This window comes from Oncorhynchus mykiss, chromosome 11 (genome assembly GCF_057628025.1).
Source record: "Oncorhynchus mykiss isolate SJ-2025 chromosome 11, ASM5762802v1, whole genome shotgun sequence".
Taxonomy (NCBI): domain Eukaryota; kingdom Metazoa; phylum Chordata; class Actinopteri; order Salmoniformes; family Salmonidae; genus Oncorhynchus; species Oncorhynchus mykiss.
The window spans coordinates 36,584,250-36,612,005 of record NC_143032.1 but is presented as its reverse complement, the minus strand read 5'-3'; the positions used below and the strand labels follow the sequence as shown (position 1 = coordinate 36,612,005).

General features: G+C 44.1%; 1 protein-coding gene across 1 annotated transcript in view; it reads right to left on the bottom strand.

Moving 5' to 3' along the window:
• The window catches only part of LOC110535637 (POU domain, class 6, transcription factor 2-like), a 112,960-nt gene that overhangs the window by 30,107 nt on the left and 55,097 nt on the right, over window positions 1–27,756 (bottom strand). The window contains 2 exon segments of the mRNA XM_036935370.2: window positions 3,390–3,599; window positions 12,037–12,183. Coding sequence (XP_036791265.2) covers window positions 3,390–3,599; window positions 12,037–12,183 — 357 coding nt within the window.

Genomic DNA, 27,756 nt, shown 5'->3' with positions numbered 1-27,756 from the left:
AAAACAACAATACAACCACTATAATATTACACCTTAATAGCACAACAAGTTATCTTCACAATAATTTTTAGGAACTCAGTCTTAGAATAATAGAATATACGGTGCAATTTCAATATTTGGTTGTGCATCTGCAGTCACTTAATTAGCTCATGTCTGATTATTTTTTGGGGGGGGGGGGGATTGGTAAATTAGTCTAGCGGCCAGCTATCTAAACTTGTAGTGAGCATAGTCAAATTACAGACCTGGGTGGAGCCCATCGATCATCAGTAATCATATTAAAAACTGAAAACATTTGCCTCTACCCTAAGGGCAAAATGTGTAGAATTGCATGAAATTAGATATAAAATTGCAAAACCTTCTCTCTGCCCCATGTCAAAATGTGTTGAATTTCATGAAACAAGCTAGACAATTGCAAAATCTTCTCTCCGCCCCATCGCAAAATGTGTAGAATTGCAGCAAACTTGCTTTAAAACGACAACATTTTCTTTACGCCCTTCTCTTCACTGTCATGAGGGGTGCCGCTAAAATGTTTTGCTTGCAAGGTGGGGGGATTGTGGATGTGGGTATCCAGACCCACAAGCCACTGCGGCCCTTCATGATGAGTTACATTTTTTTGTGGCCCCCGCCACCATTAAAGTGACCCATCTCTGGAGAAAACTATTCAGAGCTAGATTACAATTGAAACAGACAGTGTTAGATTAGTAAAAAAGAGACACTGGGTTTTTATAGGAGATGAATGGTGGCTCAGCTGTTTTGTATTTCTCTCTCTCTCTTCCGCTCTCCATGAGCATAAACGTCCTCTAGAGGTCTTCATGGATCCACCTGTACCCGAATACCCGAGACCCGATCCGGGACTCGAGCAGATCCGAATCTAGAATTCTGAATAATGTCATGGGTTTGGGTTGAATCTGATATGACTGTCAATGGTCTCGGCCCGGATATGTGTAATTTTAATTGACTTGTCCGGGAGGGCCCGTACATATCCGAACGCGACAGCTGCAGTAGAGAGAGACAAATTGTACCCTTTATGCTGCTGCTCATGCTTTTCACGAAAGTGGAGTGTGTAGCGTATAGATTGTTGTTGTTTTTGGCCAATCATAAATCATCGAAACGGCAATTGTTAGTAGATATCTAATCAATAGAATATTAAATTAAAATTACAAATTAAAAGTTAAAGGAGACGGATAGGCTGCAACGACCAAGAGTCAACAGGTAACGCTAGGCTGCTACTTAATATTTTGAACGGCGTTGTCATTTGTAACTGTAGGATGAGAAAGCACATGCACTGCAACTTAAATTAGCCTAGCTACGGTAGCTAACATTAACTAGCTTCTCCCAGTTTGATGCAGTCATATTTGATTCTAAATAACCTAGTTATGGCATAATTTAGTCTACTATAGCCGCCAGTCGGCTTGGTTGCTGTCTCTTGTCTCTCCCTCAACGCTCTCAGTGTCACTCGCTCACAGTAGGGTCCCTCCCCGCCTGCTAAAGCAGCACCTCTGTCTCCCTCCTCTCGCTTGATCAACTCCGGTCAATAAAGTAGCTTAAAAATACATATTTTCTTCTGCTTCCCGCACTCGGATCCGACCAGGTCTATATGGATCGGGTCTAGTTGTCCTCGGGTTCGTTCGGAACGAGTGTCTATATATAAATAAATAAATAACAATGTATCCATATCGGGTTCGGGTTGGAAAGCCTAGGTCCATTTCAGAACGGGTCCAAAAAGTGAATAGCTCTTACCATCCCCTGCCTGCCATACAGGAGTGTAGAAAAAAACGTTATGACAATTATAGGGTGTTTTCTCCAGTCATCACACAAGGGAATTGCTAATAAAGGCAAGTCCGCGCAGGAAAAGAACCATGGACACCGTGGCTCAGGTATCAAAGATAATGTATGATTTACAGGTAATGCACTCCGGCTGTAAGAAAACGATGTATTCTCATGTTTGGTGCGCAAATGAATTGCTCTTACAAGATCAAGCTGATACGTCTTCACTCTAAAGTGAAAGCTGTCTCCTCCGTAAACTAGGTTGGCTTTCTCAATACTCTCTCTCGCTATTAATTCCTTCCCCATCGGCATGTGTTTGTTTGGAATGGTAGTGGATGTCAACAGCGATGCACATACTGTCAAGACGGCTGACAGGCAGTGAGAATTATCTAGCTTCACTTGAAATATTCGGCACTGCCGGAGCTGACAACCGTAAATTATACCCGTGGAACAGTCGCTGTCTACGCGCGTGGCTTTGAAGAGAGGACCAAAACACATAAACATTATTACAAATGCATTCATTCGTTCACGAGTGTGATCTGGTGTTCCGTGAAGTCACGCCTACTGCCCTAGCCCGTTTACATAGCATGTTTCATTTGTTTTTATCTTCCTTGTGTATGGCTGAGGGCCTGGTCCATAGTAGGTAGACTTAAAGCTTGGACATTTCTTTGTTTTCTTTGGTATGTGTGCCTCTGACGCCTACCAGGCATTTACAAGTCCAAAAGAAGGAAGAACATTTACGTTGTACACAACAATTCAGCACTAGGTGGGGTTTGAGTTCACTGTCAAACATTTAGCACCATAGAACTCATGTTCTTCTTTGCATGTTCTAGGAGAGCCTATTTTAGAGGATCAGTCTGGTGTTGTACTGTTACGATAGCTAGAGACACACGATTCTCCTTTTAAATGTGTGATTAAGGAGAATCATCACATGCTCAGGTCACAGGTAAGGTCACGAATAAGCGGGGGAGGATGAGGGAGAGAAATATAGCGGGTAGTGAGAGAACAGAAAACAGAGTGAGGTAGTGTTTGAGTTTTAAGTGGGGTGATGAAAAGTGTTGTTTTTCGTTTGGCTCTGCAGGGGCTCTGCAGACTGCCAGAGAGGGAGTTTGAGAGGTTCCCTGACAGGTGCTTTACACACACACAAACACGCACCTTTGTGAGGATGCACCATCGTGCTGCTTATTAGCTCCTAAGAAAATAGTATATTTTCAAAGGCCTGACAAATTTTGATATATCACTCTTTCTTTCTGTCACACTTCTGTAATCTTTACTGCCCTAGTCAAGAGACTGGTTTAATCGAAAGCAACCACTTCCAAACACTGGGAGCAATGAAATGCTACAGTTGGGGGTTATGTTTATGAGAAGGAAATCTTCTCATGTTGCGTTTAGACAGAAGATGAGAAGACGTGATAGCTGAAAAAACATCAGACTTGACTAGTATTGTTTCTCACGAGTAAACAGAAAAACACACAGATTTTTGGTCTTCGAATGTACTCAATTGGCATTTTCTGTGAGTAGGAATATATCTTCATGTGTCTTGTATGTGATGTGACTTGTGTGTGTGTGTGTTTGTGTCTGTGCATGTGTGTGTGTACTATACAGTACATATGTGTGGTTACCTGCTGTCCAGGCTTGATTGGTGACAGTGTGATTCCCTGGGTGTTGATGACAGGCAGGATCTGATTGCCGATCACCGTGGCGATGATCTGGCCCTGGGTGTTGGTCAGAAGCTGAGGTGTAATTGGCTGGACCTGCAGCGCAGGGTTTCCGCCCCCTGATTGGCTCGAGGGCCCCCCAGAGTTGGGCATCAGTGGGATCGTTCCAATTATCTGAAAAAGGAGGGGTGAGAGGAGAAGAAATCAGATGGGTCATTCCATTGATCTACAGTACATAGATAAGGTTAGGAAGGCAATTATCGTTACAACTGTTCTACAACTGTTGATCTACTGCACAGAAGTATAGAGCGCCTTTCAGATTCTATATGAACTCCCCCATTAAATACTTGTGCATTGCGTATGACAATACATGTATGTCAGTGGACGCACAAACGTTTGGAATGGCAGTATCAAAGCCCAAGCACTTGATGGTTGAGTTCATGTGTGTGAGGGAACTCACAGGCAGATTATCTGATCATCTGTCATAGAGGAGGTTTTATAGGCCAAACCAAGTGAAGGCAGAGCCCACTGCTGGGAGCACACTGCAAAGGTCAGCTCTGAGTACCTGTGTGTGTGCTGGTGCAGACCACCGCCTGTATTATCCATCACCAGGCCAGGAGAGGGGCGTGTGTGTAAGATTCATGTGTGTATATGTGTATTTGTCGGTTTCTGTTATGGGGGGTTGCTAATACTGAGAGACCCCCCCCCCCCCCCTTCAACACACACACACACAAGTGCGCTTGCATGCACACCAACACACACACCCCAAATGTCCAATTCAGCTCCCAGGGTCCCTGGGGTACTTCATCCCCTCCTCTCCTCCTCTCCCCCTCTCATCCCCAGCTCTCCTCTTCTCTCCTCCATGGCTGTAATCAGGAAGTGCAGATCAAAGGGGGCGGCAGAGTGTCACCGCAACATTTTAGCTCTCAGAGCTGCCAGAGTGTGGCCAAGAGTAGCGCTTTAGGGGGGGACTTAGCGCCTCTTCACAATGATGAAGGTTAATGTAATCTGTGGACTGGTCCTGGACAGACAGCTTCAGAGTTTCAGTCTCTCTGCCTGTTCTCTCCACTGACAGGACCACAGCACGCAGCCTAATTATGCCAGAGGAGAGTGAACATGGTCGGGCTTGCAATTATTTTACAAAACTTGTCATTTGGACCTGGCTGGAAGATTTGGGCTAGCATTGTTGTATTTTGTTATAGTAAAAAAACAAAGGCAAAACATTTTTACCAAAATAAATGGACACAAGCACAATTAATGTTTTGGTAGCTCATGCTGCCTACTTCAAGCATTGTGTACAAATCACCAAAATAATCATATAGTATAGTATATAGGTCAGACATAAAAATTATTACACGTGCACCTGCCACTATATATAATTTCACAGCGAAATGTAAACAGGTCCCCCCCATACTGTAGTCCAGCATCTCACTACTGCTTCCAGTGCTAATCTGATTCTCCCTGCCATGCCTCTCTCTGCTTTATTGCCCCCCCTCCCTCCCTCCTCCCTGTTTGACATAATGGGGAAGGATCAGTGGTAGAAAGGTAGGCCGGCAATCTGTAATTCATCCCCTCCACGGCTCATTTGCTTACGTTGCTTCGTGTTAAGCGACAGATAATTTCTCTCTCTCTCCGGGCTCTGTGTCGCCGCCGCCGATTCCCCCTGTAATGCTCTCCTCTCTTGCCACTTAGCATATTTTATTGCACCGCCTGACGCTCATGTCTCTCGACATCTGGCTTCGCGTGCCTCCGTGGCGGAGGACTTGTTCCACTCAATTATTCATCCTCGTTGGATTAAGTGGTTATTCTACAAGAGATTAGCGTAATAGCACGGGCAGGGAACTGACAGTTTAGCTCTTGCCCCGGATGCACCGCTACCGCCACATCTCCTTCTCTCCCTCAGACCTCGTGGATGATCTATGGCAGTGCTCAGATGGCGTTTCTCAAGGCAGTTGATTGTGACACTGATTATGTAAAACATGTAAGTTCTGATGGATTCATGGAGAGGTCTGTAGATTCATGGAGAGGTCTGTAGATTCATGGAGAGGTCTGTAGATTCATGGAGAGGTCTGTAGATTCATGGAGAGGTCTGTAGATTCATGGAGAGGTCAATGGAGAATACATGCTTCGGTGGCAGACTACAGCCAGTTATGGCATTTTATACACACAGAGTCACATAGGTTGTGGCACCTTCTAACAAACAATAGTATTGTCAGCTTTGTCCAACCAGCATCCTTCATGTTTACCTTTCCTCTCTTTGTCTTTTTCCTCCTCATGTATTTGTTTTCCACTCATGATAGTGTGGTGTGTCAGGAACGGTCAGGACCCGCATCCTCCTCTCTCTCCCTTCTCTTAGCAGAACTCATTAAGATTATCCTGCTCTTCTCTTGTTTCCACAGAAATGCTGTCTCATCTATCCAGCCAGGCCAGGGCAAGCTGTGGTGTTAGCCATGGTGGCCAGACAAGATCTCTGGCCATTTTCCCCTCCTGCTATCTCCGTGCTGGGAATAGAGAACCATGTTGGAATAGAGCCCCGGGATGGGAAACGTTTGGAAGTCCTGACTTACCTCATTACAGCTCAAAGACATCAAGCATGACACTTTGATAAGGCATGTGAATTGCTTTATAAGGTCACACAGTCAGATGTAAAGCCATTTTGATTGTGGTCCTAACACAGTGTGAATATTCTACCATATTACAAAATATACAGACACCTGAAGTATTATTCACCTGCCTTTTATTTGCCCCGCTGTTAGGTGAAAACAGGGGTTCAAAAGTTAATGTCAGAATATGTTTCCTCTACCACTGAGGACGGATTTGTATTTGTATTTCAGCGGAGTCCCTCTGTGGTTGTGCCCGTGCAGGTTAACAGAGCATGTGTGTTCCTGCCTGGCATTGTGTGCATTAGTAACAGCAGTCAGCCCTGTGGGCTCTGGCCTTTATCAAAGCTCAGTGAAGAGGATGGATGGGTCCAACAGCCCAGGCTCATGGGGGTTTCACCAGGAAACACAAAGACCAGGCACCCATCCCACATGAAAAAAATACTACAGTTTACAATAGAATACTACAGTACTTACTACATCATTATTTAGTCATATTCTACACACTGTAGTATCCCTCGATCATGTGTCGTACTTACTATAGAATTTTGTAGAATACTGTAGAAAACTATAGTAAATGCTACAGTATACCTCAGACCGCAAAAACACTACAGTAAATACTACAGTAATTTCCGCAAAAACACTACAGTCTCCAAAAACTCTATAGTAATTAGTATATTATATTATACTACAGTATTTCATTTGCAAATACCCTGCCAATCCCCCTCCCCTATATCCCATTTTGTGCCACCCAGAAGGGAGAAACCTGCATACCAGGTGTAGACCATATATTTTGTTCTCCACAGGTTATTCGCTCAGACCTCAGTCCTACCTACCTACAGGTTATGGAAAATGTGCTTTTTTAGTATTATGTCCAGTAGGTTTCCTCAAGGAGAAGGCTTCCACTGCTATATCCAAGATAGAAAAATAAAAACACTGTAGTAAATACTACAGTAATGTCTGCAAAAACACTGCAGTGATAATTATAGTATACTGCATACTGCAGTTTTTTTACTACAGTATGTATGCTATAGTAAACTGGAAATACAGTGTATGTCCACAACAATTCAGTAAATGCAATATTCACTGTGCACTGCAAAAAGTGAAATCTAAGCAAGCCTAAATATCTTATATTGAGTTAATTCACTGTTTTTATGTACCAAGCTAAATTATCTAACATCATTGGCAGATAATTTTGCTTATTTAAACCTAAACATGGCTTAATACAATAAATGTATCTTATTTCAAGATATTTTAAAAAATATATTTGACCTTAATCGTTGTATTAGATACTGAGGAAACTAAAGTAAAATGGTGTAATGCTTTCCCAAGGCAATCTGTGTATTGATATCAAATAAATTCCTACTATTTTCTCACAGCCGTATTCAAACAGATGGGACTGAAGAGTGGCTTCGTCGACTAGCCTTGGAAAGTGAAAAAAGATTGACAAATGTAATCAGGTGGACACATGTTAAAGCCACATGATCAAATCCAAACCTACTCCAATAAGCTAAGAGGAAGAAATCGACTGGGCATTAATGACAGGGTCACTTACTGTGTTATCCTCTCTTCAAAAGTCAAATACTTCATTCAGATTAAAAGACCTATAGGAGAAGAAAGGACTCCAAATGAAGGCAGGGCAGGTATTTTCATTCGGATACCTCGTTCAAAATCCTTGTGCTTTTAGCACAGTAACAATGCTGCATAACCTAGCTAAACGACTGCTGCCTAACCTAGCTAAACCACAACACAATATTCAACAAGCACACACATTTTGGAGGGATTCTAGTTCTTCTGTCGTTCTTCCAGCAAAACAAACGCCAAAGTCTGTTTGGGATTCTACAGACTGACACAAGTGCTGCTTTTATGGTGGGCATTCAGCTTCTGAGGCGCTGTTTTGTTGGTCCTCCAGTCAAGTTGCAGGCATGCATTAACCTCTAATGTTTCCAGTATCAGAGGGGTATGTGTGCATGTGCACGCGCATTTGTGTGTGTGTGTGGTGGGGGGGATCCTGGGTTAATAGTAGTAGTGAAGTGCATGTTTCAGAGTGCTCAGACTGAATAATGCTCTGAATAATAAGGTGTAGGAGCAAAGGACTGTCGCCCAGGGCTTTGACCGTCTCCGTGACCTTATTATGTCAGCCAGTGTCAGTCGCCGTGACATTACAAAAGCACAGAGCATCCCATCAAATCCATCTCCATGGCGATCTGTCCCCGGCGCTCTGGGCATTTCCAGACCAGGGAAACCTATACTTTCTCATTAGCCGTGTTTAGCATCACTCACACATGCTGTTTAGAGTATACACTACACGTGGGCAAACGCATAGAAATCAAATCAAATTTTATTTGTCACATGCGCCGAATACAACAGGTGTAGTAAACCTTACAGTGAAATGCTTACTTACAATTACAATTAACAGTGCAGTTTTAAGAAAAATACAAATAAAAGCAATAAATAATTAAAGAGCAGCAGTAAAATAACAACAGCAAGGCTAAATACAGGGGCTACCGGTACAGAGTCAATGTGCGGGGGCACCGGTTAGTCGAGGTAATTTAGGTAATGTGTACACTATCGTTCAAAACTTTGGGGTCACTTAGAAATGTCCTTGTTTTTGAAAGAAAAACAAATTTTGTGTCCATTGAAATAACATCAAATTGGTCAGAAATACAGTGTAGACATTGTTAATGTTGCAAATGACTACGGTAGCTGGAAACGGCTGATTTTTTTTCATTGAATATCTACATAGGTGTACAGAGGCCCATTATCAGCAACCATCACTCATTGGTCAGCAACCATCACTCATTTTAAAAGGCTAATTTATCATTAGAAACCCTTTTGCAATTATGTTGGCACAGCTGAAAACTGTTGTTATGATTTAAAGAAGCAATAAAACTGTCCTTCTTTAGACTAGTTGAGTATCTGGAGCATCAGCATTTGTGGGTTCAATTACAGGCTCAAAATGGCCAGAAACAAAGAACTTTCTTTTGAAAACTCAGTCAGTCTATTCTTGTTCTGAGAAATGAAGGCTATTCCATGCGAGAAATTACCCCAAAAAATTAAGATCTCGTACAACGCTGTGTACTACTCTGACACGTATGCTCCCTCTTCGGCCTCTAGGTCACCAGGCTGCTCATTATGGCGCACACCTGTCAACATCGTTATGCGCACCTGCGTGTCATCAGACTCACCTGGACTCCATCACTTCCCAGATTACCTTCCCTATATATGTCACTCCCTTTTGTTCCTTCCTTGTTTCTGTTTCATGTCTGTGTTCTGTTAGTGTTTCTTGTTTTGTATTATGTTCCGTTTATTTTATTCAAACACTCACTCCCTGTGCTTGCTTCTCGACTCTCACCGCACATCGTTACATACTCCCTTTCACAGAACAGTGCAAACTGGCTCTGACCAGAATAAAAAGAGGAGTGGGAGGCCCCGGTGCACAACTGAGCAAGAGGACAAGTACATTAGAGTGTCTAGTTTGAGAAACAGATGCATCACAAGTCCTCAACTGGCAGCTTCATTATTAAATAGCACCCGCAAAACACCAGTCTCAACGTCAACAGTGAAGAGGCGACTCCTGGATGCTGGCATTCTAGGCAGAGTTGCAAAGAAAAAGCCACATCTCAGACTGGACAATAAAAATAAAAGATTAAGAGGGGCAAAAGAACACAGACACTGGACAGAGGAACTCTGCCTAGAAGGCCAGCATCCCAGAGTCGCCTCTTGATGGAACCGTTTCTGGCCATGCAGTCATGAGTGAATAGGGAGTACAGGAGGGGACTGAGCACGCACCCCTGAGGGGCCCCCGTGTTGAGGATCAGAGTGGGGGATATGTTGTTACCTACCTTTACCACCTGGGGGCGGCCCGTCAGGAAGTCCAGGATCCAGTTGCAGAGGGAGGTGTTTAGTCCCAGGGTCCTTAGCTTAGTGATAAGCTTTGAGGGCACGATGGTGTTGAACACTCAGCTGTAGTCTATGAATAGCATTCTCACATGGGTGTTCCTCTTGTCCAGGTGGGAAAGGGAAATGTGGAATGCAATAGTGATGGCATCATCTGTGGATCAGTTGGGGCGATATTCAAAGGGAGTGGGTCTAGGGTTTCTGGGATAATGGTGTTGATGTGAGCCATGACCAGCTTTTCAAAGCACTTCATGGCTAGAGGTTGAAAATGTGAGTGAAGACACTTGCCAGTTGGTCAGCGCATGCTCGGTGTACACGTCCTGGTAATCCGTCTGGCCCTGCGGCCTTGTGAATGTTGACCTGTTTAAAGGTCTTACTCACATCTGCTACGGAGAGCGTGATCACACAGTCGTCCGGAACAGCTGATGCTCTCGTGCATTTTTCGGTGTTACTTGCCTCGAAGCGAGCAAACAGTAGAAGTCATTTAGCTCGTCTGGTAGGCTCGTGTCACTGGGCAGTACTTGACTGCTTCCCTTTGTAGTCTGTAATAGTTTGCAAGCCCTGCCACATCCGACGAGCGTCGGAGCCGGTGTAGTACGATTCGATCTTAGTTCTGTATTGAAGCTTTGCCTGTTTGATGGTTCGTTGGAGGGCATAGCGGGATTTCTTATAAGCTTCCGGGTTAGAGTCCCGCTCCTTGAAAGCGGCATCTCTACCCTTTAGCTCAGTGCGGATGTTGCCTGTAATCCATGGCTTCTGGTTGTGGTATGTACTTACAGTCACTGTGGGGAGGACGTCATCAATGCACTTATTGATGAAGCCATTGACTGATGTGGTGTACTCCATAATGCCATCTAAAGAATCCCGGGAACATATTCCAGACTGTGCTAGCAAAACAGTCCTGTAGCATAGCATCTGCTTCATCACCACCTTTTTATAGACCGAGTCACTGGTGCTTCCTGCTTTAATATTTGCTTGTAAGCAGGAATCAGGAGCATAGAATTATGGTTAGATTTGCCAAATGGAGGGTGAGGGAGAGTTTTGTACGGGTCTCTGTGTGTGGAGTAAAGGTGGTCTAGAGTTTTTTCCCCCTTTGGTTGCACATTTAACATGATGATAGAGATTATGTAAAACTGATTTAAGTTTCCCTGCATTAAAGTCCCTCGCCACTAGGAGCGCCGCCTCAGGATGAGCGTTTTCCTGTTTGTTTATGGCGGAATACAGCTCATTGAGTGCGGTCTTAGTGCCAGCATTGGACTGTGGTGGTATGTAGACAGCTAGGTAGATAGTGTGGTCTACAGCTTATCAGAAGAAGAACATATACACTCTTGAGAAACACATTTTGGACACAATTCTAAGTAGCCTGCAATATGTGCATCGCTTAGTCATGAGCATATCGAGAAAAACTCCCCTGTACGGCAACTCTTACGCCTTACAGACTTCCTACACAACAAACATGGAATACGGTCTGTCTTGTCATAAAACTATGAGAGCCAGCGTCTAATGCATTCGTCAGGCAGTGGTTTTAAGTTAGCGATCAACAGGATAGCGGGGGTTAAGGTAAATAACTGGCTGGCGTGAAAGGGCACATTGCCCATATGATCTTTCTTGAATATGTGCTGTGTGCACCTGCAATAAGATGATTCATTAGATAGGGCCCCACTCTGACAAGCGTCATCGTTCAAGCCACTGGCTACTGATGGAACAATTCTGCAGCCACCCTGTAAATATGACGTGGTCAGCATTTTACGGTGACCGGCACATGCGGATAAGAGGAAGAAGGGCTTTGTTTATTGCCAAAAAGCTTAACATATGACAGTATGTCTGCCACGGGGCTGATAAATAAATAAATAACCCCCCCAAACAACATTGCTACATAAGAAAACGGAATATTGAGGCCATCCAGTCTTTGGAGTTCTGTTTGCATGTATTTAGTTAGTGAAAAGTGTTTATTGTAGCACTGAACAGCATGGAAATGTACTGTAACAGTAACCACCATTGTGGGACGTGATCTTCCACTAGGTTTTCATTCCAGACATGTCTTATGAAAAGTTGAAACCTGATATACATCACTTTTTGTGTTATAAGTGGTGTTATGAGTGGACACTCACCTGTCCTTGTGCATTGGTGACCAGCTGACCCGTGACTCCAGCTTGCAGGTTGGAGAGGGCGTTGCCAAAGACCTGGGAGCCGGCGATGGAGCTCATAGCTGCAGCAGCCGCCGCCGCCACCGCTGCCTGGCTGGCCAGAGGGTTCAACTGAAGGTACACAATCCACCGTTAGAGGTCAAATATAATAAGTTATGCTGTTTGATCAGTAGAAAATAAGGTTTATTGGTATTCTTGAAATGTTAGCATACACAAACATGGGAGAGCGAGTACAGGATGAAGAAAGTGAAGTAGCTTGAGAAAACAGAGTGCCAATGCTTTGTTTTCCTAACGACAGTCGTACTGTGAAGTCTATATGTACAGTAGTCCATCATCCAGGCCCTAGAGGTGTGTGCTCCAGGGCACAGATGAAAGCTTGGTGTGGGCTGGTGAATAAGTGGCAATTTTACCAGTCTAAGTGCTTCCTGTGGCCCCCAGGGTCCAGCACCATCTCTACAGGGGCCAGGCAGCCCCAGACCATCTAGCTCTAACAATAGAAGGAGCCACGGTGGCCATGCACCACCACTTCAACACCTCCCACTCTGAACTACCCCGCCACCACACCGCTCCACCACACCGCTCATCTCGAGGGTTAAAAAATGACCGTCTTTACCCCGGCTATAATGGACTCATCTGGAACCGGTGGACTGGCCAAGCGGTTGTAGAGGAGGTCTCCGTGTGGGCAGAGCCTGTGGAGCTCCAGCCAAGAAGGAGCATGAGATTACCCATATAAATCAAGCTAACCACTTATTACGGCCTGAAAATGCACTGCTGATTTGGTTGTAGTGCAGCAGAGCAGAGCCTTATTAGGTTGAGTAAGTAGATCGAAGAGCAGGCCGACAGAGGAGACTGTCCAATTACTCAACAGAATAGAGAAATAATAGAAACACTTCTTAAGCTGCGACTGGCTTGTGCTGGCGGGCAATAATGTTATGAGGGGGCTAATGTTTAAACAATTGAGGCCTGGTGAAACAATTGAACATCCTAACAGCACATAGAGAATGCATAGACAAAAGGATAACCATGTAAAAACCAATATGGGTAGATAACTTCAATGTATAATGGATGCGCAATATCTTTCATATACTTCTGTATCAAGGCACGAGGCGAGACCCAGATGCAAACACAGGAGGTAGATGGTTGGAGTCTTACGGGTACAAGGCGGGTACAATGTCCAGAAACAGGCATGGGTCAAAACCGGGAGGACTAGAAAAAGGAGAATAGCAAAAAGCCGGAGAACGGCAAAAAGGCTGGTTGACTTGGAAACATACAAGATGAACTGGCACAGAGAGACAGGAAACATAGGGATCAATACACTGGGGAAAATAGCATAAGCACCAGGGACATGGCTTTTAATCTTCTTCCCATTAAGCGTTTTTTATTTTCAGAATCTTCTCATGCTGAGCCTGTCTACCACAAAATATTAACAATCTACCTTTTTCCAAAGCTAATTTCACTTCACCTACCTCTTTCTCTATGGCATTAGTTAGTTGGATAGGGTGTAAGTGAGGCCCTGTGGTCTCATCAAACACCATCACCACTTTCCACTCAAACACATCATTACTCTTGCTTCCTACCTCGGCCCTCTTTATGTTTTCTTTATTAAACGCTCCACTGCTTTCTGTATCATGATCTCTCTTCTTCCTATGACTTTCCACTACCGACCATTCCAGTCCTTGACCCTCATCCTCCCACCCAGAACTGACACCCATATTGTTCGCATTCCAGCACAGCTGTTGCTTTACCAACTTTTCCTCAATTTCCTCCATTTCCACACTATTCGCCGCCATTTCCGACTCCCGGGCTTCCCCTCTCTCCTTCCACCTTGAGCTGGCATCAGCTGTGTTTACTTATTTTGTAACAGAGAACATGATTGGCAGACGCAATTAGCAGAGATGGTACCCAGGTTTTGATTGGTTTACTGTTATAGTACTTGGCAGCATTTGTTTGACCAGCTAGCGAACTTAAAAATAATTATAAAAAAAATAAAAAAATCGAGAATAGAGATGGCCAACAAACGGAAATGTGTTTAGAAAAAATAAATGTAGCTTATATGAAGAAGAAAAAAAAATGCTCCACCTCACCAAGGATCGATTATCTTGAAAACTAAAGCAGATATGGTGCTTCGGCCCACCGGCTAAATCATTCTGTGGGGACCTGAGCTTTGTTAAGCTGAGACCATTCAGTTGCCATTCATCTTTTATGGTACCCCAACCACTATATTATTACGCCTTCTGAAATCAAATGATGAAAAAATGCCACGGAACGATCAATACTTTTTCATTGACAGTAAAGGTTAAGCACATTAAAGAATGACACTGCATTTTTCTTATGAAATCATATTTCATGTTGGTGGCCTCAAACTGGCCATGATTGATATTGGGTCCCCTAGTCTGAAAGTCATCCAGTTTTTTTTTTTTTCAAAAATCGCAGGAGTTTCTTTAAATGCCCAACCCGCGTTCGTCTTTCTGACCAACTTCAGTCTTAAACGTTAAGAAGAAATTCACCCTTCACAGGGGTGAAGTGCATTTGAGAATCTCATTCAAGCTTTTACTCGTCATTGGCTAATTGACATATATCATTGTCTCAAAATGATTAAACATATGCACTAACATTTGACAATTGTATTTGTTTTTCCATGCTCTTGTTCCAAGAGACCCTTGTGAAAAAAATCACACACTTCACGTGATCACATTGTAGCACTGACGTTAATGTGTTAACATGTGGCAACATTTAAAAGCAACATGCGATAACATGAAACTACATATGTGAAATACGTGTGGAAGCATCACCTCGTGAAATAAATGTGACAACATGGGGATGTGAAATTTCAACAAGTGATACCATGAAACTGAAATGCTAATTCTATTTTCACATGTAAACGTTTTTCACACGTGAATCTGCACATTTCGTGAACATGAACACATGTTATACTCCTCACATGAGAAAAGATGGTGCTAACATGTGAACTCTAAATTGAATACATGTGAACAACTGACCTCGTGTCTCTTTTGACAGCTCAACATGTGAAAAGGGAAGTAAAGAAATTCTATGGGGTTTTAAGGTAGGTGGTACGCTGTTCAGCTAAAATAGTGTAAACATCTGATGACCGCAACTGGGATTTGAACTCGCAACCTCTGTATTCGGGGTCTGCTGATACATCTGCTGCGCCACATCTTTATGTAATACATGTACCACTAGCCACTTTAAACTTTGCCACTTTGTTTACATACCCTACATTACTCATCTCATATGTACATACTGTACTCGACACCATCTACTGCATCTTGCCTATGCCGTTCTGTACCATCACTCATTCATATATCTTTATGTACATATTCTTTAACCCTTTACGCTTGTGTGTATAAGGTAGTAGTTTTGGAATTATTCGGTTAGATTACTCGTTGGTTATTACTGCATTGTCGGAACTAGAAGCACAAGCATTTCGCTACACTCGCATTCACATCTGCTAATCATGTGTATGTGATAAATAAAATTTGATTTGGTTTACATCACTGCACTTAGTAAAAGAGTGCCATCTGCATTGCTCTTTTAGTTATCAATTCAGCGGATTATTCTGTCATTGATTTCATTGACTTATTTAATGTCCAATGTTGGTGGGTCATATTATTCCGATTTAATGATACTACTGAATCCCGATGATAAATCAAATTGTTTTTCCAAAGTGCAGGAATACAGGTGAAATCAGTTATTGACACAGACATGGTTGCGTAGCAAAGATTGGAATGCCGTGTTCAAATCCCAGGTGAGGGATTGAGTAATAATTACTGTATAAATAAACATACACACTGTAACCATGTATTTTAAATATGTACGTTGAAAACACAGAGTTTCTGTTTGCAGGGCATCACCTGTGAAATTTCATGTGAAAAATATCCACATGTGAAGCTTTATGTGAAGTATCATCATATGTGGTGTTCCAAAACCACATGGTTTCACATGATTTTACATGTCAAATTTCACGTGAAATGACATTTTACATGTGCAAAATGTGGACATTTTACATGTTAAATCATGTGAGTTTCTGCATGTGAAATCATGTGTTTTTTCCGTAAGGGTAGGCTTGTAACTTTACAATCAATTTGCTCTAGTCGGGGTAGTATTATTGTAAAGGCCAGCGAAACAGAACAGAAGAGGAAGCATGTATTTCATTACTTGTCATACAGTAATTGTTTTTGAAAACACGTCACTCTGCCGTGAAATGGATGCCCTTAAAGGACTCGTGTCATTTTAAATATACTTTTTTTTTGCGATGATATACGGACTTCTAACCTTCTAAACGTATCTTGTTCATTTTAGATCATATTGAAGTTGATGTCAGTAGAGATAGCAATAGTTTGTTTACTTTGACATCTCATGGAATCAGGAGAAAGAAAAACAATAACAAAATAAAAACCTGGCTAGCCCATGGAATGGCAAGATTCCTTCATGCCAAAAAGTATTTGGAGTGGGATTGGTATCTAGACAAAATGGTAGTGTGTGGACAGACTGTTTAAACTCTTCTCTATGACAAAGCTTGTAGTGTCACTATGATAATACGGGTTTAGCCTGCTATTATTGTAATAGTGACATTGAGATATACATTTCTCTCCCTTGATGCAATATGTTCACATAGTGACATTTTAGACAGAAATAAAGGATGAGTGTGATGAGGTGCCAGGTCTGCCTCTATATCTGTCCTGGTGGGAGGGGGGATGGAGAGAGCCAGCCAGACACCCTCATTCTGCTTTATGACCACGGTGCTGGATTTCAGAGGGTCTTATCCAGGCCAAATCTTCAAATAAATACATGTATCGGTGCGAAAGTGGCAGGAAGGGTCGGCTGGTGATATCAGTCAGTGAGGGATTGCATTAACAGATAATCCTCCCTTCATTTCTGAGCAGAGCCACGCTCTCTCTCTCTCTCCCCTCTCTCTCTGCTCTCTGCTGAGGGGGAGAGGATTTGTGTGAGTGAGAGGTGATACAATGGTGGAGTCCAGGTGAGGCAGAGAGGGATTTGGTCATGGTCGTTTAAACATCATGCTCTTAGGTGATTTGGTTATGTCAAGCGATGCGCTGGTCTGACAAAGGGGGTTTCCTTATTTAACTGGGTTAATGATGTGTATTTGGTAATACAACGGGGTGATGTGCTAGCCTGATAGAGGCACAGTGGAGAGAAGGAGGATGTAGAGAGAGGCGTCTGCACTACAGCTAGCAGAGCGGAGCAGAGCCAGGCCTCATGTGGAGTTGGAGAGGTCTGGATCAGTACACAGATAATGGTATCGGTGTGTGCGTGTGTTGATACTTCAGTGCTATTTCCTTGTGTAGCTATACGTGCCCAACTGAATATGTTGGTGGTAGTATCATTGTGTTTGCTATTCCTCTGCTATGCGGAGGCTATTATTCTGGTAAATCCAGGTAAAAAAGAGATAATCGACTGGGCTCTAGCCTCGGGTCTTGAATTGGGTAATATGGGTAGCGGCGTGAGGGAGAACTAGGCATAAGAAGGGGGGATAGCAGTGTTGGACATCTAAACAGGTGATTTTCCGCCACAGTCCCTCCTCTCAACAGCGCTATAGGAGGCAGAAAATGACAGACGTGGCCCAGCATTTGTGTTGATTGCATGTGTTGCAGGAGATAAACAGTGATCTTCCTATTTACAAGGCCATATAAACCATTGTGTTCCAGCTTTTTCATTCTCCCATCAATAGGGTGGTTATGGAGTCTTAGTGGTATGGATCTCACTAGCCGTTCGCTAGGGCCGAATCGTGCCAATAACCCACAACGAAGAGCCGCAGGAATCTGATAATGACATCAAATAATTGGATGAATATATATTGTGGAGTCACCAGTCAGGTACACTGTGGGACAAATATTATATTATTATATTGAAACATCAGTATGTCATCATCACAGGACCACAAGCCACAGATGTTTCTCGTCACATCTACTTGCCATCACTCCCCATAAGCCTTATTCATCACCCTAACTGAAAACATACTGTACAGCCCATGGAGTCAGTTGGTACAAAAAGAAGGTCCTTGCTTCAATGTAGATATCATTATTTGATAAAGCAGCCAAATTGTTACAAATACATATTTTGCACTATGGGTAAAATGAGGACGGTACATGTCAACTCTGTTACAGTCACTGTTGACCACGAGAGTCACCTGGTGCAGTAACCCGTTGACCATGAGGGTCACCTGGTGCAGTAACCCGTTGACCATGAGGGTCACCTGGTGCAGTAACCCGTTGACCACGAGGGTCACCTGGTGTAGTAACCCGTTGACCACGAGGGTCGCCTGGTGCAGTAACCCGTTGACCACGAGGGTCACCTGGTGCAGTAACCCGTTGACCATGAGGGTCACCTGGTGCAGTAACCCGTTGACCATGAGGGTCACCTGGTGCAGTAACCCGTTGACCACGAGGGTCACCTGGTGCAGTAACCCATTGACCATGAGGGTCACCTGATGCAGTAACCCGTTGACCACGAGGGTCACCTGGTGCAGTAACCCGTTGTCCATGTGGGTCACCTGGTGTAGTAACCCGTTGACCATGAGGGTCACCTGGTGCAGTAACCCATTGACCATGAGGGTCACCTGGTGCAGTAACCCATTGACCATGAGGGTCACCTGGTGCAGTAACCCATTGTCCATGAGGGTTACCTGGTGCAGTAACCCGTGCAATCTCTGGAATAGGATAAAAATGGTCTCTGTGAGCGTGAACAGACCCCTGGAAACGTAAATGTGTGTGACTCAAACTAACCGGAGTTTATTCTGGGCTGGCGCTTCTTATGTGCCTGTTTGAAAGTGAACCGCTTTTCCCGGCAGACACAATGGAACAGAGAAGAGCAGAGGTAATGGGTATCAACCCAGGTCAGACAACAAAAAGGGAAGCATCTCAGGGGAGTTTCGATAGGCTTGATGCATGCAGCGCTCAAACGTTTTGATATCTAGCGCGCCCCAAAAGTCACAATAATTTAACAAACCACCATTTTGTTTGTTTTACAGCCATGTGTACTGGGAAAGGAAAACATAGTGTTCTATCATTATCAATGAGCTTTGAACAACATAATAATTCTCTCAGCTCCTTAGAAGGCGCTTATCAGAGAGAATTTAGCTCAGAGTAGACAATTACTGCAAGATGAAAATACTTTCTCTAGTAGACCTACATACACAGCATGTGTAATGGACAAATGATTCTGTACATAAGGGCACAGTATATCTGACCAGTATGGAATAGAATGTACTTCAGCTTGCCTGAGAGGGTCCTCACGTGAAAATGAGGATGATCGCAGTGAAAGGAAGCCTGGCAAAGTAATGCTCTTGAATGTAGCCAGATGCAAGAAGCCCATCTGATAAAGCGGCCCATCCATCTTAATTCTTCCTGTCATGCTCGTTATCACTCAGCCAAAAGTGTGGCAAAAGTTAACCAAACAGGGAAAATGTACAATCAATAGAGTTTTTGCTTCTGGATGAGAGCAACGAGAGTCTATCTCAAGAGGGAAAAACTTGCTCCTGTTTTCTCGGGCCCACCTCTCACATCCCTCCATCCCTCTCTTATTTTCCCACTCCTGAGTGAATGTAATCAGCTGTGACATGAGAAAACACGCTCTCTGCCTGTCAGTGCCTTGCCAGTCCTCTGCTCGTCCTAGCTTCCCCAAACAGCTCCCTCCCTGGCTCCTCCTTGCCCTCACATCCGCTACTGTACATCAAAAGGCCATTAGGCCCTCCCAAACACCTCTAGTCCCAGGGTTGGCTGAAATGGCTTGGGGGCAGCCTCACACACAGCTCCTCCACTCTGGGTCCTCAGAGCGCAGTCTGGGTCACTGATGGACCTCTGTTGCCACTCTACTTATTGGCCATTGTCCCAAATTAACATTCGAAAGGACATTGAACATTGACGATGAGGGACGAGAAAGCCAGAAAGGCAAAAAGAACATCAGGGACAGAAAATGTCATGACAGTAGAACACCAGAACATCCGTAACCATTCTAATGGCAGTGGGCCTGAGATGGGTGGGAGTGGTGCGTGCTAATGGAGTGATGTCATCATAGCCTAGCAGTCTGACAGTTAGTTAACAGAGGAGGGGTGGGGGGCTGATCAAATAAAATGCATTAACTCCAGGAAATAGACATCCTTAGCGGTGGGAGAATGGCTATATTTAATGAATTTAATGAGGCTAAATGCTAATGAAGGAAGAGCAGAGTCCTGAAAACGTACGGGCTAACTATAAAGGGATGATTGAGTGCAGGATAGTGGCCGTCAATCCTCTCGCTCATTAGCCTCATGTGAAATTAACAGCGGCTTGAATCATTACATGAAATCGGTTCTCGCCCATTCGTTGATAATTGTGGGGGCTTGAGAGTTCACGCTGGGTTCTATAGCCATCCATCAGCAGAACAGTACATTTCCTCTGGTCAGAGGGGCCACCGACTGTGTGGCTAAAAAAGGTACCTTTTATAAAATCCCTTTTATTCTCATTTCTCTCTGCTTAATAATCCATAATATTTCGGTTTTTTTTTCCCGGATGTGTTGAATTTACGGCAACTGTCTATATGATGAAGTACCATTTGTGGAAAAGAGCTGACCATTGCGATTTTACGAAGTGACACATTTGGTCCAGTTTGTATACAGTTGTAAAGTTGAGAAACATGCCCCTTTTTCTCAAGCTACGTTTCCTAAAATAGCAGAGAGAGTATTACTCTGGCTGAGAGTGTGAAGTGGATGCATTGTATTCCTGGTCTGTGCTACTTCTCAGTTTTACTACAGTAGTAAGTGGAAAATGAAACATTGGGTGAAGAAATGCACAGAATGACAACGTTAGAGTATCACATGGTATAGAGTCAGGGGCTGGTTTCTCAGACACAGATTAAGCATAGTCCTAGACTAGAAAGCAGGCTCAATAGAGATTATTCATAGGAAGTGCTTTTCAGTCTAGGACCAGGTTTAACCTGTGTCCAGGAAACTACCCCAAGAGATTGATTCAATTATTTTGGGTGTGTGTTTAACAATTTATGTTAAAAAGGTTAAGGAACAACAATCACCTAAACAAAATATATTGACCATTTTTCATGACCTGAGGGGAAATGCCGTCTCTTTTCAAATTGCTGTTATTTGACATATAAATATAGCATTTGAATTACTTTAATATCCTCCTAATCAATGACCGGTGATCTTTCCATGTCCTCAATTCAATATAGAAAGGGTCATCCGTGCTCCGGCCTTATAAACACAATAAAGGTAAATGATTACTCTTTACTGTGGTGTCCCAAAATATGGCTTATAATGAAGAGAAACGAGGGAGGTCGAGGGGGAGGCCTGTCATGTGTCATTGACTCCAGAGATTAATCACACGAGAGGGGCACTGTGGCCGAGACGTAGTCACCCATGATCGATAAACCCCACTGCTCACACAACACACACATGTGCAAGCAAACACACACACATGCACACACACACACACACGCACGCACACACAACGCTATATCAGCATTAAGTGGTGAGATGAATTGATGACATTTACAGACTTTGTGTATTGATAATCTGCTTGTTTAAGTCCCGAGGCCGTGCTTTTTGAGAAGCTGCTAAAGTGAACTAAATCTATTGGTTTTGTATTGTGGTCCATTCGCAGAAGCATCAACATCAGTTTCACTCCGCTAATCAAATGAGGCCAAAGATAACCCCCCACATGGATGAATATAAGATGGAGCCTATACTTCCATTTCCTTAATTCCAATGGTGTATCAGCATTTAGAGTGTAGCTATCGAGTGACCCTAACATAACATGCAAATAACACACTTTCTGGTCATATTTTGCATTGACCAGAAATGGGGACTTTTGACTTGGCCTATAAGAGTAATGCAATAACATTGCATTAAAAGAGGATGCTTTTTGCGGTGCAGGTCAGTGCTGCTGTGCAGAATGGCTGTTTGCCTTGTGGTCACTAATGGGCATCAGAAATTACAGGCAGGAGAATCGTGCCCCGCAGGGGGACTGGCCTCCTCGGTGGAGTGGAGCACTTAGACAGCAGCTTGTGTCTGGGAGCCCACTGGAGGAGGAGGAGGAGGAGGAGGAGGAAGAGGAGGGGGGAACTCAATGTCACGGCCTAGCCTCATAATTTAAGAAACCCTATTCCGTATCCACTGTTAAGTGAGCCTTGGCTTGGCTTCCCAACCCCAAGGCTCCCCTGTGGGCATCTAATGCGTGTCGCCCCCAGTGTGAGTGCAGGTGGATCGGGGAACCAAGTCTCACTACTAGGCTGAGTTGGTTACCTCCTCTCTTCTCCCCAGCTCTCTGCCTGCCCAGTGGGAGAGAAAGGCTGGGGAAGAGGAAGAAGCGCCAAAACACAGACGGGAAGTAGCAAATAGGGGAGTATGCCTCTGCAGAGCCACACAGCAACAGAGTGCAGTTGATAAAGGATACCTGCTTGTTACATCCCTAATAAAAAAAATGTGCAGGAATTGTCCATGGGCTGGAGTGAAAAACGTATTATTCTTTCAGAAAATATAGTAAATATGACTTTTTTTTTTCTTTTTTTTGACTTCTTCAAATGTATGGCCCTGAGTCTAAAGATTTCCTTCGGGCCTAATCCCTCTAATTTGAAGTAAATAAAAGCAGTAAGGCTGTCATGCTGTTTCCCTCATCTCCCTCCACCTATGCTGCTGTATAAATATTCATATGAGAAATGTGCTGCTGTCTATTGATGGACAACAGTCTTATTTTCTGCTTCAGTCCACAGTGCCCATTTGTATTTCTAAATGGTGGTGGTGGCGCTGAGGTCGCTATGTAAAGGCCATTTTCTGCCTTCTTAAGAGCCAGCTCTCCTGTGCATTAATGAGACTCCCTCCCTCCACCTCCTCCCAACTTGAGCTGCTGAGGAGCCTGACTACCGACAAGGCCCTGCTGATAGCACTAGACAGCAGTGACGGCACAACACTTAAGACATCTATCCCCAGCTGCTCATTTACACACTTTTTTTAAATTTAAAGAACACGCTAGTAACAAATGAGTTGAATCCAGTGCTTTATGGAAAAATATGCTACATTTTAATTCAGTAGTAATTACTGCGATATGACCATATATCTGTGCTGTTTGTATTAGACCTATGACGTCTTTTAATTCACCTCTAACACTGTATTAAAAAAAACAAAATCATTTCTGAGTGGTAAAGGACAATTTCATAGACTTACATGAGTCCTGTTAGATATGATACTATCACACTAAGAACTATTGGGCATGGAAATCATGTTGTACATTTAGCATGCTAGGGGCATGTCATCTTAATTTACATTTAATACACTGTGGAATTATCCGGGGCTGCATGAGTAAATTAAGCAGGCGGGTACCTGATCTGGAAAATCAATTAAATCGATATGCAAGAGCCATTTAAAACACCCAAATAGAGGAATGAAACAAATTGAAGGGTGCTGATTCTAACAGTGGTTTGAAATAGGAAAAAGTGCGCTGCAGCGGAAGACAGTGACACGGGTGTTTTGAAGGGGCGTCAGCTGGAGACAAAAGCAGTTGAGATGGGCTGGAGACCGACCGAGGGGAAGGAGGGAGGGAGTGCAAGAGATGGAGAGAGTGCAGACAGCCCAGGCCCCTGAAAGCCTGTTGTGGTGGGCAGGGCCTGACCTTGGTGACGATGGGTTTTCACGAGAGGGCTCTTAATGAAGCTTGATTGTCAGGGACTACTGAGGGAGCCGAAGGGGAGTCGGGCGAGGAGGGGAGAGAAGAGAGGAGGAAGAAGAAAGAGCGAGAAAAGGATAGGGGAGAGAGAAAGGGCCCAGGTAATTGCAGCACTTGTGGGTCTGATGCCCCGCGGTCCTGTGATGTCGGGGTGCACTGGGGAAGAGAAGGAAGGAGAGAGAGGGAGAGAAAGAGATGTCCGCAGACGTTTTGGTGGTAAATTGTGGAGCGCTGGAACAGGAGGGAGGGGAGGGAGATAGAGAGAGAGAGCAGGGCTCTGGGCAGTAATTACCCCAGCGAGTCTGTGGGATGGAGGGATGGAATGGAGTGGACAGGCCCAGTGTGGAGCTCTGACAGGGACGGAAAAGAGGAAAGCTGAGGACTGCAGGGGGGAGGCCAGGCAGACGGCAGGAAGCTGACAGAGGGATGGAGACAGGACATACTGTAAGCCCTGAAACCACAGAACTAGACACCGCTAGACACTGTGCCAAGGTTAAGGGCTATAAGTGAACACATACACACACGCACGCACGCACGCACACACACACAGACACATGTTTGCATGCACACACACACACACACACACACACACACGCTCGCACGCACACACACACACAGCATGTGACAGGACAGCACAGACCAATACAAGAGGTACTGTAGGGCTGGCGAATGATACTGTTCATGAGCCTCTGGAAGATGTCGCTCGCACAAAAAACAGCAGATAAGGTTCAGGCAGACTGAGTATTACACCTAACCAACCAGACAGTTTGCTTTAAGAGACATTCTACATTCTTCTTTCTATAGAAGAACAGGAAAGTGGAGAAAGGACATGTGAGAACTCTGAAAAAGAAACAAATCAAACAGAAATTAAAGGAATAGAATGTGAAAAGAAAGAGTGGAAGAGAGTGATAACATATGGTAGAATGTGTGTGTGTGTGTGTGTGTGTGTGTGTGTGTTTGTGTGTGTGCATGCAAACCTGTGTCTGTGTGTGTGTGCCTGTGAGTGTGTTAGCTCCACTGAATGGAGCACAGGGGTCACGAGGGCCCGGGCTCAGCGAATGGAATTAGAGAGAGTTGATGGGCTGGCCTAAGCCTCCCACTGCCACGGATCAGTATGTAGCAGCCTCTCTCTCCCTCCTCTGCCTCTCCCTGCCGGGGGCCGATGTAACTCAGTGGACTGGCAAATTACACCAGACCTACAGCTGTAGCCCGACATTATGATTAATTTGATCAGTAATTTCTCCTGTTTTTCATTTTAATCGCCGCGACCATTCTGCTGTGGCAGGTCTTTCAGATCTAATTAAGATCAATTCTGGTGTAACAGACTTGGCGAGCGCCGTCAAATCCCTGAGCTCTGCTGGGCGTGGAGAAAACCTGCACCTCTATTCAATCAACTTCCAGCAAATCCAGCCCGGATCCAGCAATCAGGCCATTAACACACTTAAGCAAATTTCATAATCTCCCTCCCCGTCTATTTGCCATCACTGTGGAGGGAGGCCCCCTCTGCGAGCGCCTGGAACTCAGCATGCTGGAGTGGGGTGTGAGACAGGAGGTCGTAGTGTAGTGGAGACGCACCGAGGAACGGGAGAGTGAACCTCTCATTGTGCTCAAAGTTCAACTGTGGAGAGTCCGCCAGTAAACCTAGGCTGTCAGGCTACTCTACTGAAACATGGAGGGAGCAGCAGTGAAACAGCAGCATCGTCTCTCTTCATCCACTCCGATGTTGATTTTAGAAGCCAGTGGATGTTAGTTTCTCGACATGCAAAGACGAGCTCGAACCGCTGATTCTATTCTAAAAGGTTCATCGTGAGCATCATCTCCCAGTGGGGGACAATTAGGAGAGTAATAGCATCCTAATGACTGTTTGTCTGTCTGACACTCCCTCTGGTTCTTAAAACAAAGGGTTGAATGGCTGAGTGGTCTTGTGTGTGTGTGAATAATAGGGGAACAATAAAAGGGCTGTGATCTGTACTCCCCTTGCATCCCAAATGGCACCCTATTCCCTATTTAGTGCACTCCTTTCGACAAGAGCCCTATAACCTAATGTGTGGACTAATTATGGCATGCCTTGGCTGTATTGATTCCCAATACAACACTTTTGTATTTTAGTCCCACATGGCCAAAGCAATAATGCAAAATACGTAATGAAAATGTACTCTAAGGCCAATTATGGTTTAGAATTCTCAGAGGAAAGGTTTAATGTAGCATGCATGCACACACACACACACACACACACACACACACACACACACACACACACACACACACACACACACACCCACCCACCCACACACGCACCACCACACACACCCACACACACTCAGGGGGTTACAGATGGGGACTCTCCCCGGATGGAGGCCTCTATGGATTAACCAAATTGATGCTCAGTGACTCTTAACTGAAAATGTAATCATTGACCTGGGTGTTGAGGGTGGAGGGTGCAGATGGATGGAGGGGCCCAAATCATATTGCAGACTTGAGTGTGTCGAGACCTGGGCAGGACTGCTGTCAGCAGAGAAGGGTTGTCTCCCAATTGGCACCCTATTCCCTGCGTAGTGCAAAAGTAGTGCACTACGCAGGGAATAGGGTGCCATTTGGGACGCACACAAGAACTGTCCATGGAGGGACCCTCACCGGGTGACATAGCAACGCCCCCAGTGACAACCCCAACACTGAGCCAGAGAGAGATGAAACATTTCACACCCAGCCTGCCTACCTCCCTTTCACATCAGCCTTAATACCATTGGACGAGGCAATATCTTAATGATGGCCTCTTCGGCTCCCCTCCAGGGTGGTCAATTTATCTATATATCTGTCTATCCCCAGTCATTATAATCAGGATCTCAGCTTCTTTATCTAATACAATCCATGCTAAGAACAGGGTGTGATTGTGGGGAAACTGGTGAAAGATGTCATAACAGCACTAATAAATTATGATTTCTCATTTTAATAAAGCATTAGAATGCATTGTGACTATGCCAGGCACAGGCAGCGATTGCTCTCTGTAGCTATGCTTTCAAAGAAGTTCTATAAAAGCCATGCTTTCTAAGACATTCCTCAAACACACAAAAATATTCAGAGAAGAAAATGGGGGGCTTTGCTTGACTGTAATGTACTAACATTAGAACACTTATTTATTCCAGAAAATAGCATTATTGTTAGGCTTTGGCCCTTATGCTGGGCGTGTCTGATTGGACCAGTACTGTGTGTTCATCCCAAATAGCACCTTATTCCCTATATAGTAGGGTTGGGCGGTTTACAGATTTTCATATCGTCATACCGTCCTTCTCTCATCCCGGGATTTACGGTATTACCGGCTTATTACACAAGGGGGCGGCAACATTTAATAAAATAAATAAAAAAGCCAACTGAGCGTCTATTACCAGAATTACTAAGAAATGTGTAATTTCCATGGAGGCTGCTAACTAAATATGCTAACGAGCGCAAAATAAAGAATAAATAATTACAAAAACACGCAGTCCAGCTCAAAGTTCTACACATATACTGTAGGTAGCTACATATGTCATTTTTGTTAAGTTTTAACATTTACAAACGAATGTGAACGAGAGATATTGTCCAAATGAACAGTACTGGCTTTAGAGCAGCATGTGTCCCCACTCTAGGGCAACGGGCCTGCCTGCTCTACTCTGAGGAGCAGATGGGCCGAGAAAGAAGAAGAGAAGAAAACGTAAGGAAATCAAAAGATAGCGGTGGCAGCTGTACAGATAACTCATCCAAAGGGCTTTGACTTCTCAAACACGGGGGGTCGCGTTAACACAGAATTCTAAAACGCATAAGAAATATCTTGCTGCGTTTTGTAAATGCAGATCTAAAATGCTTCTTATTGTCATTTCTGCTCGGCTTCAGACTCATTTTGTGCTTCAGTTGTATTTCTCCACTTCACTAATGGGCATTCTATCATCAGGCAGCTCTCTGACTGATGTGGAGCTACTATTCTCCGGTACTTTTCTAGGTGTAGCCAGCCTACTGTTCT